The 18349-nt window shown below is 58.3% G+C and overlaps 1 protein-coding gene across 1 annotated transcript in view; it reads right to left on the bottom strand.

The window, feature by feature from the left end:
• The window catches only part of WSCD2 (WSC domain containing 2), a 30328-nt gene extending 13589 nt beyond the window's left edge, over positions 1-16739 (bottom strand). The window contains exons 1-2 of the mRNA XM_074887452.1: positions 16049-16739; positions 4682-5660 (exon numbers count right to left, since the gene is read on the bottom strand). Of these exons, the coding sequence (XP_074743553.1) occupies positions 4682-5057 (376 nt within the window). The 5' untranslated portion in view covers positions 5058-5660; positions 16049-16739. The remainder of the gene's footprint in view (positions 1-4681; positions 5661-16048) is intronic.
• Positions 16740-18349: the final 1610 nt, after the last annotated feature.

Here is an 18349-nt window from a genome sequence, read left to right as displayed (position 1 = left end):
CCGCTGCAGAGTCTCAGCACGGGGACACAAAAGGAGAGGCTCCTGTTCTTTCAGGGCCACTGAATCCCAAGCCAAGGAGTTGTTTTTCACAGCAACAAACACCCCTCCAGCTGCGCCACCCAGGGCTCTGGTCTCAGCACCCCGGCCGAGGGGCTTTGGGAAAGCACCGGGCTACCCGGCAGCACGGACTGGGCAGGAGCAGTGGCGAGGGCTCCTCTGCTCTGGTCAAGAGTGCAGCCATTGCTCTAGGCAAGAAAGCTGCATCTTCCTGTACACGATAACCACCCCGTGTCTCTCCTTCCTTCTCCACGTCTCCCATCACACACCGAATTATCCTTCTAAATACAGAGCATCTCGTTCCACTCCAACACCAAACCACACTAAGGGGTAATACTTCTCACCTCCTGCTTGCACTTTGCATCTGGTGGGGGGTCCCTGAACACACTCCACGTGTACACCCCATCAATGGGGCGCCCCACACAAAGACCCCCCACCCTCCCCACCATCTCACATGGTGTAGACCCCACCAGCGCTGTAAACTGGCTTCCCCAAGCCAGCCTGGGGGAAGGTGGAGCAGAAAGAGTGAGAGAAATGTGCCTGATACAGCTTTAACCACCAAAGAGCCATAACTCACTGCTCCCAATTACTCTCAGCACAACGTGGCATTTCCGCAGCGCTGAGCAGGTTTCAGCAGGTCAGCTCATTTTGGTCGTGACAGATCTAACCAGTGCAGGATTACTCCAGTCATTTGTGCAGAGCCGGTGACTGATGTGCATAACCTTCAATCCATTGCTCTTGACATATGCGTGCTGCAACTTATTAGGAAGGCAACTGGAATAATTAGGGAGATGCGAGGACAATAAGTGAAGGAGGAGCGAGCAGGGGGAGATGCTGAGAGGTGTGTGGTCGGGTTAGGCGGGGCTTGCTGGAGGGTGCTGAGCAGCGAGAGGGGGACCTGACCCACCACACAGGGGCCAAGAGGAATTTCGGAGTAGGTTGGAAACATGTGTGTGGAAAGACACACAGATCCACCCAGCAATAGTCATTCAATTCCCCAGACATCTCACTCTTCCAGGAGCTAGGCTTGGTCACCGGGGCCGTTGGCATTGCAAATTCATGTTTAATATCTGAATGTAAAGCTTAACGTAAAGTTTGGTCTTCCAGAGAGCGCCACAGCTCTTGGTTGTGGTGCAGCACATGAGGACAAACCACTTTGGTGCTGGGGTCCCTGTTGGGTGTGGGCACGAGGTGCAAGTAGGGACCCCCCAGGCGATGCGCCCGCGCTTGGGGCCAACTGGTGACCCCGCTTGCGTGGGGAAGTGAGTCGTACCCCTGCCATGCCGCCCCGACCCGTGGGGTGCACTCTGGACTGCTCCCCTGTCCCGACAGCAATCGCTTTGGGTCACTGATGACCCCCCGGGGAGCATCCCAGCAAATCCCCCAGCCATGCTCTCCAGAGCAGTGCCAACACCCAGCTCCCATGAGCTGGGAATTGGCACTGGTCTGTCTGGGGGCAACACCTCCATCGGTCCATCCTCCCTCTCTGCTCGAGCAGCCTCAGCCCCTCGCCGGGCTCTCCCAGCACCCACCGCCGCCGTTTAGCAAGCTAAAGTCAGAACAGAAATGTTTTCACAGGGCTCTGCTGCAGGGTGATGCTTGAAACAAATATCTGCCCTTGATTTTCCAGCTGGTTGATCAAAAGCCTCACGCTGGGCATGGAGCCCTCCCAGCCCCTCAACGGCAGCCATCTGCCCCACAGAGCACTGACAGCTCACCAGCGATGGGCCAGGGGCTTGTCCCAGCTGCCTCAGTACAAATCCAGCATGTGAGGAGGGAAATGCTCCACGTGAGCATGGGAAAGAGCAGGTGGGTGTTGGTGGCAGCAACTTCAGGAAGGGTGGCCCATGCTGACCACCCCTGGGACAACTGTGGCGGTGTCAGAACATACAGGGACATCTTCAGCTGCGTGCCTGGGGTGGCTGGTCTCCCTTTCTTCATGGCACTGCTGGCTCGTGTGTCACAGGGAGCCCGGCCCTGGCTGGGAATGGCTGGAGACGTCCAGCTAAGGACCAGAGATGGACACGGCAGAGAGGAAGCCGGGCATGGCCAGGCTGGGGCCGGTGCTTGCTCCCTCCGGCTTCACCCTCCAAAAATGCCCCCGAATTTGAGGCAGGAGATGTGCCTTCGCATGAGGATGCAGACAAGTTGAAGCAGACAGGGCTGCCCTCGACCTGCACCTTGGCCTGACCCTGAGGCTCCACCAGCACGGCTGGGAGAGGGAGAAGGAGGAAGATGAGGAGGAGGAGGAGGGAGGCACAGCGCCCTGGCAAGCCAGAGCCACACATCACACTAAGCTAAACCAGCGCTGATTTTAGGAGCAGCATTCCCTCTGGAACGATTTCACATGGCAGAGCCTCCACAGCTGCCTTGTTAAGCCATCCCCTGCTTAATTACCACTGCCATTAAAATCTGCCTGCTCCTGCCAGACGGCCCAGGGAAGCAGTGGGCACTTTGGAGGGGAGCAGGGGAGCGAGGCAGGTGCTCAGCACCGGTCCCCTGAGGCTCCGCCAGCCCCACGGGCACGTCAGGCTCAGGGGATTTCTCAAGCTGGAGAATTTCTCCACACCATCCTGCTCAGGAGCTGCCGAACATCTCGTGTGGTGGCACCGCGTCCCCTCCAGCTGCCAGTTCTGCGTTGGCTCATTAACCGCTGCCCACGCCGAGCCTTCCCACATGAGATTAAAAAGGGGAAAGACGATATTCCCAGACCACCTACGAGCCGCTAAAGCCAGCGATGCCCGAGCCCAGCATCCTTCCCCATCCCTCGCAGTCCCCGCCGTGGCCGGGCACCGGCAGAGGTTAATGGTGGTGGACACGTTGCATATGGCCGGGGCTGGGAGTGCTGCTTGGGGGTTTTATGGTGACCGACAGCTCGGGCTTGTGAACCATCTGGTGAGGATTCACTAAATGTCACTTTGCATTAATGGAGCCACGCAGACACACGCACCTCGGAAACGCTCCTGGAGACCCCTCAGTGCAGGGGCACAACCGGGAAACACCCTTTCATCCCATTTTAGCATAAGAAAGTCCCTTAAGCACCACATGCCATTTTTCCTCCTGCTTCCAAGCCTGGACCGTGCATCTTGCCCGGAGTGAACAGGAGCACAGACCTGCTGTGGGGCTGGTGGCCGAGGAGGAGCAGCCTGGGGCGGGGGCACCAAGCCCAGCTCAGCCTGTGAAACACCCAATTTTGCACAGGGTTGGGGTTCCTGCTTCTCTCCTGCTCCATCAAGGCTCCAGGGGGATGCCCGGGGAACTGCAAGTCCGGGGCAGCTCCTGAGCAAGCCCGACTTTGGGGCACAGCCTTCCTCACAGAAATCAGCCTTCACAGGCACCAGGGCTCCCCATGGGCGTGCACCCCTCACCCTGGAACTCAGGAGAGGGGATTGAGCAGAGAAGAGCCCAGCAGCATCCCAACACCTCTCCAGCAGTTCCTGTTCCCAACTCCCTTCCAAATTTCCTCGAGGGGCCGATGCTGTCCTGTACACCCAGGCACCCCGCACGCCGCTGCCACAGCTGCGCGGGGCTGGAGCTCGGAGCTGGATTGCTCCTTCTCGCCGGCCCACGTTAGTAATGACAAGAAATTGTAACGGCTTTCACAGCAGCTGAAGGCACGAGATGCTCCTTTGTCGGGGGTGGGGGGGGCTGCGGAGCCAGCGGAGAGGGGACTGGGAGGGTGTTTGGGTGAGATTTGCTGGCACTGGGTGCTCGTGGGTGCCAACGAGGGCAGCAATCAGCCGAATAACCACTGGGATGCGAAGAGCCCTGATGGGCAGCTCTCAGGCACCCAATTTCAGAGCAGGTGGGCAAGTGTGTCTGCATACAGCTGCCTTCAGGATAAATAGATGACATTTTAAAAATCAATGAGATCTACTATATTCGCTTATTCTTGTTCATTAATAACAGTCCCACTCGACAATACACCCCGCAGCCCAGGCAGCGGCCAGGCAGGGATCTCCTGGCTTGAAAGGCCAAACCCCAGCCCTGCCTGCACCCACGCCTGCCTGCACTTCAGTGCCTGCCAGGCAACGGCAGCCAGCCCCTGCCTGAACACCCCAGCAATGCAAAAAACAGGCCACAAATCTGGTTTTAGAGTTCATTGGGACCAACAAAATTAAAACTGAATTTGGCCCATGGCACAGCCAAAGGATGGGATGACGAAAGGGTGCAGCCTCTCCCCAGCTGGCACCCCCAAAAGTGCCTGTCCCAGCAAGGTGCGACTCAGAGCTTGATGATGCACAAGTCGGAAAGAGTGAAAATGGAAAAAGGAAAGTGGGTTACTGGCACCTGGGCAGGGAGGAAGGAGGGGAAGGAGGGAGAAGATCTTTCTGGGAACATCCTCTGGAGCAGCGATCTCCAAAGCAGGGTGCTGTGCCTCAGGGGATGCGCAGGGCAGCCTGTTGGGGTGTGGGAAGGAAACCTCAGCGCTCGAGTAGCACAAGCATATGATTTATAAATAAATAAACACATATTTACTGGAGGTGCATGATCAGAAATTTGTCCCTGGTAGGGGTGCACAACCAAACCAGCTCAGAGACCACTGCCCCGGTGCATGAGGTTTTCCCCGGGAGAGGCCAAGAGGAGGGACCCCCACCCAGACGCGTGTCCCCCCAGCCCTTACCTCTGTCCTCCTCCTTCTCACGGCCGCTCCTGCCCCTGAGTGCCCGGCTCCGGGTGCTGCCGTAGTCTCCGGCTTTGCCCCTCTCCACCGGTTCCTTGGAGGTGCTTTTGAACCAGGGTCCGTGCCGCCGTCCCCCCTCCGGCATCGTCGCCGCCGCCTTGAAGCCGTGGCTCAGCTGCATCACCCCCAGGTAGGGCAGCCCCGGCCCCTCGCCGGCCCCGGGGCTGCGCTGGCTCCCCGTCACCGTGGGCTCCCCGGTGAAGCCCGAGTGCAGGAAAACCAAACTGCCGGCTGCCAGGTAGAGAGCCAGCAGCGTGAAGAAACGCACGGGTTTTCGCCGAAAATACCGCTGGAGTTTTACCAATAATTTGGCCATAGCGTCTTCATCCCTTCCCCAGCAGCCAACGCCGCGGGGGAGCTGCTCTCCGGCCCCAGGGGTGCTCTGAGGGGGGGTTTTGCCACCCCCCGGGATAGAGGCGGCTCCCGGGATGTACTGGGGGAGCAGATGGATTCCCCAAAAGCACGGCGGGGGCTGCAGGGTGAGGCCGTGCAAAGCTATTGCCCGATCCTAAAAAGTGGGAGAGCCGGGGAAGGCAGTAGGGCGGATTTGGAGCCCCCCCCCCGCCGTGCACAGGGTGTTTCTCCAGCGCTGGCTGTCGCCGCTGTCCCCAGTTTATTCTCCTGCCGGCAAAGCCCCCCGGCCGTGCCCCGGAGACTCGGCTGATGGAAGGATCATGTTAAGGAAATCGAGGGTTTGAAGGTGATTTGAAAGCCGATCAGCTGACACAGCTCTTCTTGCTCGCCTTTCCGCTCGGCGGCACCGGCTCTCGCAAGCATCTCTCTAATGGAAACGGCACCGTCGCCCTTTCAGACAAAGAATGAAAAGTCCCTGGACGCGTCTCGGGGCCTGAAACGCTGACTGGGACCCTTTGTCTAAGGAAGCCCCATTCATCTCACTCCCAGGGCAAGAAATCTCCACCTGCAATCAAAGAGAAAGGCACACTTAGGAAAGCATCCCAGGACGCGGGGAGGATCGCAGCCCCCGGCCCAGACGCCGGGGCTCTCCTTCGCCTTTCAGCCCCGCAGAGGGGCAGTTCAACCCCCCGGCACGAGGATGTGGGACAGGAGGGAGATGTCAGGGTGGTGGGAGCCGTGACGGGGATGCGGGGGTGAGTCCTGACTCCTGAGCCCCACATCTCTGCCTTGTCGTGCAAGAGAGGGGCTGCAGGATGGTGCTGGGGCACGTGGCGTATTTCTGATTTCATCCGATTTCACCTGATTTCATCTGCAAGAGGATGAGTGCTGCACACATGCATCCACGTGTTCGTGTGTGCGCGCACACTCGTGCACCCACATTTCACCCCTAGATCTGAAGGTCTCTGTGCACCAGCCGGCCCCAAGCGAAGCCCCCGAGCCCTGCGAGATGGGTGGGCAGCGGGGCAAGAGGCTGCCACAAGCTGCTGCTCCCCACCCGGGCACCCTGCAATGCTGGGATGCCCCTCGCGAGCATGATGTCCCCACATTGTCCCCAGCGTGGCTCTCCCGCAGCTGCATTTCAGCCCAATATGCCCCCAGAGAGGTTTTTACAGACATTGAGGCCGCAGCATCCTCTATTCTCCAGCTGGGACTGGAGGGCTGACCGTCCCTGTTCACACCCTGCCAGCCGGATCAACACGGAGCTGCCCCGGGAACGCCGCAACCGGGGCTACCAGGGCCATCCCTGGTGGCTCTCAGCATGGGGAGACAGCCAAGCTTTTCCCTCTGGGGGGGCATTTCTCTCCTCCAAACCCCCCAGCTATAGAGGATTCGCTCCAGTCCTGCCCGGGATAACACCATGCCAGGCTACGTGGTGGCTTCATGGTGGGAAATGCCACTGTCACCGCAGCCCACCGGCACATCAGCGGTGGTGGGGACGGCCCCGTGCCTGGGGTGTGCTGCCTGTCATAGACTCGTCTTACTTTAGGAAAGGAGACTAAAATAAATGGAAAGACAAAGTGCCATTAGTTTAATGGCCTCTATGTTCTTGCCATCTGTCTTCAGTTGATTAAATAAAAAATATTGGTGGAACATATGGCATGAATTATACATAAATATTTTAATTTGGGTTCCCAGAGTGGTTATTCAAATACCTCTGGCTCTGCCAGGTGAACTTTTGTGGAGCTCAGGGCTGGGCAGGCTGCGTGGGGCAGATCGCTGGTGGGGCCTGAGCCCCTCGGGCTCCCCTAAACAGCCCCCTCCCTGGCCACGCTTGGGGCCTACACACCCTGAGTGAAGGCTGAGTAAACTCAGAGTAGCAGCCGAGCAAGAAGACTGCTTGCTATTCAGGCTTTTGCATCTGCAGGCACCTCTGTGGCAGGACGAAGGCGTAGGCAGGACCCTGGCACACCAGGGCGGGTGGTCCAGCCCCTGCCACGGTGGGCGAGCATCCCCCAGCCCGGCGGTCCCAGGGACCTGTTGGCGCTTGGCCACTCTCCCAGGCTCCCTGGCCAGTGGCCAGCAGGGAAGGGCCGCTCCGTGGGAACTCAGAGCTTCCCTTCCCGTGCCGGCACAAGCTGCTGTTTGGCACTTCAACCCACTTTCCCGGGGCTTTATATGGGCGCTGAGTACGGGGCAGTTTGGGGTGCAAACTGGTCCCCAGTGTCCCCACTGCCACCCGCCCTCCTCCCTGCCTGAGCTTGGTCCTGCCGGGCTATGGCAAGGAAGCATGGCATATAAAGAAGGGGCTTAAATTACTATCATTAAGCCATCTGGAGCTCATCCTTCTCCATCATGAACTGCGGAGTCGCAGGTCAATTACTGCACATTTGCATATATTCCATTAATGCTTCTGCTAATTGTCTGGAGGAGATAATGTGCTCGGCTTACGGCTCCCTCGCTGGCTATGGCTTACAAACAGCGAGCGTGGCAAACAGAGCCGGCACCAGTGCTCCCAGTATGAGCGGGGGCTTGGGACATCGTTGGGGGGGTGACTGGGGGGGCCTCACCCTGCTGATAGCCATCCAGGATGGGGGATGCTGGCCGCGCCCCGCAACGCTGCTCTGTGCACCCCACCAGCCCTCCCTGTCTTGGAAGGACGGATCCAGCCCCCCAGTGCAGCAGCATTGGGGTGGAAGGACTAGCCACCTCGGTGGGACCCCACGGGTCCTCAACCCCCCCGCAACCTGCAACAGCAAGTGTCCCCCAGGGGTTGCATCCTGCCCCCCTGCTGCCTGCACCCCTGTGCTGCTCCTGCCAGGGCTGCGGGTCAGAAGCAGAGCTGGTGCCAGCCCAGCCTGCGGCATGGCTAGAGAACAGCAGTGACACACTTTACCAGCCAAACTACCGAAGCTAACGGGGACGTTAACCAGCCCGCGCGGTGCAGTGGGCAGCAGCAAAATTCAGCTTTTCCAAGAATGATCCCCCCATGGCTGGAAATCTCCCCATGGCTGGCAGCGCTGGGGGTGGGCCATCCTCCCTGCTCCCCCAGACCCCATTGGCACCCAGAGCCACAGCCGAGGGGGGATCCTTTCCACAAGCAGACAGGGGGGCTGGTTCCTCGCCTACTTCCATCACCACACTCCTGCCAAGAGCCAAAACCCTCGTGCCGGCAGCGGGATGCCTGGCCGAGCATCACTCCACACCCAACCCACCTCCCTCTGCGGCGGCAGCGGCACCGAGGCCGGCAGGGAGCAGGCAAGCTCTGCCCGCAGGTTTGGGGCTCTGTGATTACTTGTTGCAGGGCCAAGAAAATCCTCATTAATTTGCAAGGTTTATCTTGCCGCCCCCGGTGCACGGGGAGGTGGGTGCAGGTCCCGAGGGGGCTCCGCCGAGCAGCGTGAGCATCTCTGCGACCGCTCGTGACCGGGATGAATGAAACGGTGATAAATTATACATTTGGGTCTTGTCTCCAAATTGCTCTGCAATTATTGAGCACCAAGGTTCAGTTGCCTTCAAGCACCACCTCACATCTGACCACGGCAAAACACGCTGAAGGGCTCACGTGGTTCCCCCAGCACAGGAGAACAATCAGCCCATTAAAAACAGCAAATTAATGAACACAAGAGTTCCATTAGGAGGAGAAGGCGACCGAACTATCCAATTTCATCACATCATTAGCATTTCTTATCAGAGGGACAGGGAAAGAATAGGGCTTTAAAATACAGAGGGATGGGATGGAGTCTAATGACCACAACAGGGCAACGTGCCCGGGGGCCCCTGTCCCGCCGGAGGGACGCTGTGGGCACCAACTTCGGTCCCATGGGGGAGAGGATGGTCCTGCACCCGCCTGAACACCCTTGGGTGCCCAGCACAGCTTCCCCGCAAAAGGCCTCTGCTGAGGTCTGGAAATGCGGCGGCGTGCAGGACCCCGTGCTTGGTGTGAAAGATCCAGTGCTTGGCATGCTCCTGGGACCTCCTGTCACTCCAAAGCCATCCCCACTTTGATGCAGGGACCACGCGCCTTCTCACAGAATCATTCAGGTTGGAAAAGCCCCTCGGGATCATCGAGTCCAACCCTCAGCCCGACTCTACAAAGTTCTCCCCTACACCACATCCCCCAACAGCTCATCCAAACGAGCCTTAAACACATCCAGGGATGGGGACTCCACCCCCTCCCTGGGCAGCCTATTCCACTGTCTGACCACTCTTTCTGGGAAAAATTTTTTCCTAATGTCCAGTCTGAACCTCCCCTGTTGCAGTTTAAAGCCGTTCCCTCTTGTTCTGTCACTAATTACCTGTGAGAAGAGACCAGCACCAACCTCTCTACAACGTCCTTTCAGGGAGCTGTAGAGAGTGATGAGGTCTCCCCTCACCTTCTCCTCCTCACACTGAACAGTCCCAGCTCCTTCAATCGCTCCTCACAGGATTTATTCTCCAGGCCCTTCCCCAGCTCGTTGCCCTCCTCTGCCCTCGCTCCAGCCCCTCGAGATCTCTCTCGTATTGAGGTGCCCCAAACTGGACACAACACTCCAGGTGTGGCCTCACCAGTGCAGAGCACAGGGGGACTATCACCTTCCTGCTTCTGCTGGTCACACTATTTCTAACACAAGCCAGGATGCTGTTGGCTTTCTTGGCCACCCGGGCACACTGTTGGCTCATGTTCAGCTCTTATCAACTAGAACCCCCAGATCCTTTTCTTCCAGAGGAAGCCCCGTGTCCCTCCATCCCCACCCACGGCTCCGCAGGGTGACTGCTGCCACCGCAAAGCAGCTCCTGCAGCTTCACACCCTCGAGCCTTCCTGGTGCAGGCAACGGCACCAACCAGTGACACCAGCATGAACACCCAGGGCACTGGGCACCCTTGGGGGTGGCATCCCTCGAGCCTTTCAGCCTCCATCCCCAGGAGCAAACTGCGGTGGGAGCTGGGCATGGCTGTCTGGGCAACTCCCAGGTAAACCTGCCACCTTCCTCTTCAGCCCCCCAAACCCCTTACTCACTCTTTAGAACAGAAGCAGCAAATCAATGTAAACACCAGTACTGCTGGGAACGAAACTGAGTAAACTGGGATGTTGAAAATCGAGGTTTCCGTCACAGCAGGGCACATCTGGACTGTCTGAAGCATCTTCCCCGAGCACCCAGCACCCACCAGCTGCCTCTTCCAGGGGCGAGCGGAGCGCACCCAGCAGTCAGCTGCCCTTAAGTCGAAGGAAAGTTTATTTATTCAGCTGCTCCCTGCCTTAATTTTGCCGAGAAACGTGTTTGTGCATCCCCTCCTCTGGGAAGGGTGTGGTGGAAAGGTCGGTGTGCGCTTAGAAAGAGCTGGCTTGGCGCTTTTTGGATGTCACAGCGAGCGGTGGCTGCTCTGTCCCTGCCCGGGGAAGCAGCTCGCCCCAGGGACCTGCGTGGGGCAGGCATGTGCTTCCCTGCGGAGCTTTTAAACCCCTTCCGTAGGCCAAACCACCAAGACATGCAAAGGAAAAACCTCTCATTTGGGATTTATTGGCCTGATTTGTAAATCCAGAGCAGGACTTGCCCATTGGCTGATAGATTTTTGTGCAGGGTTTCCAAGCGTGTTGCAGGGTTTGTAAATCTTCCTCCTGGCTGGGAATCGATGGAGGGGTTTAGACTGAAATTAGGTGGCTGACTTTCTCGCTTATGGGCAAAAACTGATTTTTAAATATTCTGGAGAAGATTTATCGACAGTCTCAGCACTTGCCCAGGGCGAGGGGAAGCCGCAGCCACAAGCCCAGCTGGGCACAAGGCACTGACCTCGGGAAGTATCACAGATCCTTTTGTCCGGAGGGACGAGTCTGCCCCAGACTAATTGATTAATGTCTGTAAAAGGCCTCAAGAGCCACAGAAATGGGGCCGTGCTAGTTGCACAGCCTCCTATAAGCGCTCCCTCCACTCTCCAGAGGATGAAAACCCTCCGAGGGCCAAGTTATAAATAAATCCCATGGCGATGGGCTGGATCCTGCTCTGGGTTATTTCGATGCACCAAGAATGACCGGCCAGTGCTACGCAGAGAAGCCCAGGGGCTGCAGCGTGTCCCAGAAGGGCTATTTTATTTAACCAAGCTGATTTAAGCAACCTTAACCCCATTTTTAAATCTTACATTTGCTGTTGAGCTACCCAGCACTCCAAATTCCCACAAACACCCTAGCCCCCCGCCCAGGGGATGCTCGTCCCGCTTCAGACCCCGCAGCCATCAGACTGAAACAAATCCAAGCCAGGGTGCAGGAGGGTCATCCAGCCCCTGAAAGCAAAGAAATGCAGTTGCCTTCAGGCCACTGATTTCCAAATAATCCCACCTCTGCAGCACGCAGAAGCTTGTGGGGCTCCGCTCGCTTCCACTCACTTCCCGTGTATTTTGCTTTACAATGGCCCAAATGGAGCCAAAAAGGGGTTTTTTTTGCCTGGCACTCTGTTCTTCCACATGCAACTACATCAAAGCCCCTTCCAGCCTCCTGTAGGATGAATTCCCCTTGCAAGTGTGAAAGTGGCTCATAAAGAAAAATGTTTCAAGCCACAAATCATTTAAAAAACACACGCCACGATGCCGAAGGCAGAGAAGGAAATAGCTGTGTATTCTGGAGATTCCGGCAGGCGGAGGATACCGGGGAATCCGTGGGGTGATTTAAATGAGCTGGCACAACAGAGATGCTCCAGCCGTTGTACCCAGTATCCCCATCCCAGCTGCTGAAATGCACCCTATATTACAGCATTATTATTATTTTAATTAATCTGCAACAACCCCAAGCCCGTGTTTATCTAACTCGCTCCGTCAGCATTATTCCATCTGCCAGTACCCGGGTTTCCTCTGGCCGGGCCAGAGCGTGTCTGTGGAAGGAGCGGGGAGCTCCCTCATTAGCTGCCGTGGCTAATTGCACTGGAGAGCCAGGCACAGGGTGGGCGCTGGGGAGTGAGCAGGATCCCTCTGTGCTTTCAGCAATAGAAACTAATAACCCAGCTGAACCCTCTCCTGCTGCATCCCCGAACATCCCTCCCGGAGCATCCCTGCTGCCGGCGGCAGCCCTATCCCCACGTGCAGTGCTGAGAAACCTCTATTTCCCCATTATTTCCACATTTTTCCTTGCAAGGCCAGAGCGGGAGCTCCATTTGGATGTGAACAGTGTCAGGCCTGTGTCGGTGGTGACATATGGCGGTATTTGGGAGAGGTGACCCCGGGGAGGTCGGTGACACCAAGGGATGCGCCCCGGACTGCCGCAGGGTCTGCGCTCCCTCTCCCCCTTCTTGCCATCCTCGCCCGTGGCACCCTTTCGACAATTAAGCCCTGTGAAAAAGGTGATTTAACCTCATTCAGATGACACTGTGTGTCTGTAAATGGGCTTAACCTAATGAGTTTTAATACGTATTATGTTCTGGGCATTTTATGCCCAGTCTGCAAAATCCAGTTATGGTTTTCAATAAGACTTACTGAGCTGAGACGTGCACTGGAGTGGATGTGCGCTCACACGGGGCTGCTCCAAACCGGGCAAAGAGGAGGAGGAGAAGGGCAGAAGGAAGGCAGGGGATGTCCCCCAGAGAGACACAGCTGGATCCCAGCCAGCTGCTGGCTCAGCAAAGCCCCCCCATCCAGACCAAGCACTGCCTGCAGCTGCCTCCAGCAGCCGGGGAGGACGAGGCTGAAGGTATAAGGGCTGGCCTCTTCCAGATGCGAGGCCAGGGAGAGCACCGCCGGCTGCACTGCAGCAACCACAACCAGGCACCGTCCTGCAGCGGGGAAAGCAGCGGGCAGCCGGCCCCCAGGGGGGTGCACAGCCCCCCATACCCGTCCGGCTCTGGAGGAGGCACAGCTCAACATCCCCAAAGCCTTCAGCTGCTCCTGCACTGGCTGGGCCCTACCCTGGTACAGGCGGAGGGGACAGCGCGGGCAGAGCCCAGGGACACCTGCACCATCCCCGCCGCGGTGGCAAAGCAACCCCAAACTACCGCCACCACCACATCCAGAGCCTGCGGGCTCCTTCTTTCAGAGAAGGCCACCTGCTGCTCTTGTTCTCAACGATGAGGGACAAACCCCACAGCCTGGTTTTATCCTGAGGTTTCGAGCACCGGAGCCAGTCCCGGCCCCCGGATTCACGGGAGGTGACAAGACTCAGGTGCCATGCGCCGCAGGGAGATCCCCAGGGGAAAACTAAACACACCCCACCAGCAGCACCTACGGGACCACCCCCTCCTGGTACCTATAGCAGCATAAATCCCATAGAGACCCTGATGGGGTCCATGGGGGCCACCACTTGGGAGCTGGGAGGTGTGACCCCCCAGGAGGGGTGGCTCAGCCCCACAGAAACATCTTCCATGGGTACTACGGAAGAGCCCGGCACGTTCGGTCCACAATTAATCCCCATGCGCCTCCCAGGCAGGTAAGAGCCAAAACTAATTTGCCTGTAAAGCCCACGCTCAGCTCCTGTAGCCACGGAGACTTCATTCAGCCCTCAGTAATCTGGGATTATACACGGCACTGGGGCAATTAAGAAAAACAGTTTTTCAAGCAGCAGACAATGCCTTCTGCAGCCTATTTAAATTAATATAGTGAGAAAGGTGATTTCTTGCAGCCCTTGGTTTAAAGCCTCCTCTCCCGGGGGGGCTGATTTCTTTCTTTTCCTGCACACCCAGCAGCAGTGCATCCTGCTGCACGCGGGAGACAGAGGCCCAGTTTGGGAAGAGATCTGCCTTTCCTGGGAAAGCTGCAGGCTCAGGAGGGACCAGGGTTACCCTGAGCCAGGGGGACAGACCCGGCTGGGAGCGGGTGAGCAGGGCAGGGGACAGTGACTGCCCCTGCTTGTCCCCGTGGGATGGAGGCGTCACACAGCAGCCATCTCCCCCCAGCCCCCCTGGCAACGCTACCGGACCCCTGCACACGGCAGAAAACCCAGCACATCCCAGGTTTTTTCTTGGAGAGCTTCCTGAAAAAGCCCAGCTGAGAGGGAAACCCCTAGACCCACCTCAGGGGCAACGTCCCCCGCAGCTCGGGAGGAGCAGTGGGCACTGCCCAGGGGTCACTGCAACTCCACAGCTCTGCAAATCACACCCCAACCCCCTGATGTATCCCTTGGGGTCCCCCCACATTGTCCCCCTGATCCCAGAGATCCCCATCCCACCTGGGGCGATGGAGCAGCGCTGAGTGATGTCCCCCTGCCCCATGCTCATCCCCCCATCCCAGGCTGAGGTCTTCGCTCCAGAGGGACATCATGAAGAAGTTACCAAAGCACAGAGATTTCTATCCCGGAGCAGAGCCAGCTCCCTGCACAGCTTGGGGGGATTGAGGACTTGGGGGGAGGTCAAAGCCTTCCTGGGGTCTGCTGGTCAGCAGGGACCGAGCTGGGAGAGATGCTGAACCCCCAGGAAGGCTGTAACCCCCCATGGGGCAAAGCTGGGAGAAGGGGATCCCGCCTCAGTCCTGGAAAGCGTGAATTTGGGTGGGAGGCTGAAGGGCTGGGGGGTGGCCTTGGGGACCCAGCCCAGCCTTGTGTGGGGGACACGGTGCTGGGCAGAGGTTTGGCTCCAACATGAGGCTGCAGCGAGCATGAAAGGGAAATAGCAGCAAAGGAAACCTCAGAGCACGGTGCAGCTGGAAGCCGGGGAGGGGGTAACCCCGTCCCAGGCTGGCTGGAGCCCATGGGCTAGTGGCCAGGGTGAGAGCGAGAGCAGCTCGCTGGGGTGCTGTGGGGCTGGTGGCACCCCCATCTGCTGCCAGAGCTGGGGGAAAAGACCCCCCAGGAAGGACAAGGCTTCTTTTGTCTCTAGGAGAGGAAAAGCGGCCGCACGCTCTGGCTGGGCTGCGAGGGGACGAGAGCATCAGGGACCCTAAAGCCAGGGGGGAGATTTGGGCAGGGGTGAGCCAGGCACCTGTACCCTGGGCTCTGGGAAAGCCACCCAAACCCCGAGCAAAACCTCCTGGGGCGCACACCGCTCCCCCCAGCCAGGCCCATGCAACCCCCTCCTCTCACGGGCATGCAAGAAATTAATAATAACCGCTAACGAACCCCAGCTCGGAGGAGGAGCCCCTCGTGCTTAGTGATGCCGGGGACCAGCCGGCACTCACCATCCAGCCAGGCCAGCAGATTCCCGAGCCCAGGGAAGGGGCAGCCACTGTAAAGGATAACTCGGGGCAAATCCCCGGAGAGGGGAAGGTTACGGCCCTCGCAGGGTGGGAGGGTGCAGGTGGGCCAGGGCCAGGCTGGGTGGTAGCACCCCAAGGCCGAGGGCTTGGTCCCCGCTGCCGGATTGGGCTTCCCCGCTCCGGATTGCCAAGAAACTTTATTTAATCCTGCTGTCACGGAAGAAATGTTTTCTAATGCTCAGCTCAAGGTAACCTTCACGCCGTTCTCCAACTGCCTCTGCTTTTCCTGCAGATGTTTTGTTGGGTTTTTTTTTAACTTTATATTAAAATATTCCAATAAGTTGTCAGCGTGGAGATCGAAAGAAGAAAACAAACAGGGGAGGGCTCTTTGGAAGGATTGCCATCTCTCCCCATTTCCCTTGCTGAGATGCTCCTGCACAAAGTCTCGGGAGGAGGAAGAGGAGGAGGAGGAGGAGGAGGAGGAGGAGGAGGAGAAGGAGGAGGAGGAGGAAGAGCTCTCTCCCCGCCTGTCTCCCGCTCCTCTCCGAAGCCAGAAACCCTTTCGCAAGCAGCACGATACCGAGCGAAAAATCTCTGCCAAGGCGAGAATTATTAACAAAATTCCTGCAAAGCATCCTTAACCCGCGGGGCGCCGGCAGGCTCTCCCGCCTCCTCCCCAACTTCCCCGCACACCGCCCCCCCGAGCCGCCCCCCCCACCCCTCGCCCGGCGCCCCCTCCCCTTATAAAGATTATTTTAAATCTTTATCCCCCCCCCCCCGTTTTTAACCCGTCCCCCCCCGCCCTCAGCGCGGTTGCCCCCCCCCTTCCCCCCAACTTCCCGGCGCAGCCCCCCGCCGCCTCCTACCCGCACCGGGCGCTCTCCCCGGCCGCCGCCGCCGCCGCTCCATCCGCCGGCCGCCCCCGGGAGCGGCGGGGGGGGGGGGTGGGGGGGTGTGGGGGGGTGGAACCGGGGAGGGGGGGTGGTGGTAGGGTGGGAGGGGGGTGTCCGCCGGTCGCTCACTGCGGCTCGGCCCCCGCCGGCCCTGCCCCGCCGCCGGGGCTCGGCTCATACCGGCCGGGGCTGGGGGGGCGGCGGGGGGGGAGCGGCCCGGCGCGGCAGCTGCCGCTCGGTTCTGCCCGGGGCCGCTCCCGGGCGCCGTTACTTAACGGCTCCATCCAGCTCCGCTGCGGCTCCGCTCCCTCCGCCGGCCTGCAGCGCTGCCTGCGCTTAACCCCTTCCCTCCCGGCCCCGCGCCGCCGCCCGCCTCGCCGCTTCAAGATTTTTATTATTTGAATTTTTTTTTTTTTTTCTCGTATTTAGGAACGAGGTTGGTGACGGATAAACGGCTCCCGGTCAGCCCCTGCCCCGCCCGTGTAGCTCAAGGACAAGGGGTGCTGAGGGGGTGTGTGTGTTTGTGTGTGTGTGTCCATCCCACATCCCCAACCCCGGGGACCCGGCCCCAGCGCTGCCCCGAGCCCCGGCACTCGGGTCCAGCCAGAGATTTAGTGAACGGGGCCAGCAAGAAAAAAATAAAAGTATTATCTACTTATTATATATAAATATAATTATAAACAATACCATATATTGATATAGAATAATAAATAATGTATAGATAGAATTATTAATAATACTGCGTATTGATATACAATAAACAATATATAAGTATATATAAATATATAAATAATGTATAAATATAATTGTGCAAAGATATATAAAAATATAATTATATAAAGATATCTATGTAAAAAATAAAACCAATATATTTATACATATTTGTATCAGATCACCGAAAAATGATTTTGAAAACTTCCTGACTCCAGGAGTAGGAAAAATGACAATTGTGAAGTGATTAAGGTGAGAGGGGTCCCCCCCACACCCTTTGTTGGCATTTGGGGGGATTTTTAAGGTGTGCTGGGGGCAGCGGGAAGCCCCATCGCCTGCCCGGCTGCCCCCCGCTCCCCCCCGCACGCCAGGCCGCAGCACACACCGAGTCCCTCCGGGTCAGGAGATAATTAAAAAAGGATCTAGAGAAAATCCCGCTGTCTTCACGGGCTTAAGGCAACAACCCTCCGTGGGCATGGACTCTCCTCCCGCAAGCACCTCTGCTGCAGGCGGGGGTACGGGCTCAGGGGGCGGCATTTTTCTGGGTGCCCCCGGTGGCGCGGGGGGACCCCGAGCGATTTGCCCGCAGTGGCTGCGATTTGCTGGGGTCTGTGGATCCCAATGTCCCGCCGGCAGCCCCCCGCTCCCGGAGTGGGGAGGCCGGGAATTTCAGGAAGGCAGCGGCTGAGGGGGGGGATGGATCCTGCTGCTGTCCCTGCCGAGGCAAACTGCGGCCTCGGCTGGGTCCACGCTGGCTTCGAGAGCATCCATGTGCGAGGGAGCCATCCCGAACCGCCCCAGGCAGGCGCAGGCAGGCGCAGGCAGGCGCAGGCAGGCACATGGACCACGGAGGCTTGTTTCCATAGGAAACCAGGCTGGCGAGTGCTGCCTCAGCTCCAGGCTGGGGGCTGAAGAGCTCTTTGTACTATTTTTATCCTCCCCGTACTCGGTTTCTTGGGTTTGGCCATGCAAACGCCCCCGGCAACGCTCCCTCCCTGCTGGGGGGGACTGGGGGGGGTCAAGACCTGCCATGGCTGGGGTCAGCAGCAGCAGCCACACAGTCCCCTGCCCAGAGACCCCCACGCTGGGTCGGTGAGTCCCACCACCCAAGGGCTTTCCCTGCTTCCAAACGGTCCCATTTTCCCCACAAACCCAGCAATTCTGTCTTGCATTTTGTAAAACCAGAGATGTCTCCTCCACAGCTCCCCAGAGGGGTGTTCACAAATATTCCAGATCTCCCAGTGGGATGCACGGTGCCTTCCCCCTGGACGAGAGTCCATCAGAACAAAGTTTGCTTCCTGCAAATACCTTGTTGGCTTTTCTTTACACCCTCTCCTGCACCATGGGCTGGAATATGCACAGAGGGTGTATATATGCACGGAGGGTGCTGCAGGCAGGCAAGGGGCAGCGGCGGGGGAAGCTGCTGAGCAATGCCAACACATGCCGGGGGGATTTTGCAGAGCCCACAGGCCAGAGGAACAAGAATTTGGCTAGCTCTGGCACATGAGCCGCTCAACAGCCATTTTGATGCGTGCGAGGCAAGATTTAGAGTCATTGGTTTAC

Source organism: Strix uralensis, chromosome 17, assembly GCF_047716275.1.
Source record: "Strix uralensis isolate ZFMK-TIS-50842 chromosome 17, bStrUra1, whole genome shotgun sequence".
NCBI classification, from domain to species: Eukaryota; Metazoa; Chordata; class Aves; order Strigiformes; family Strigidae; genus Strix; species Strix uralensis.
Note: the sequence above shows the minus strand (reverse complement) of the source record. Positions and strands in the feature narration are given on the sequence as shown.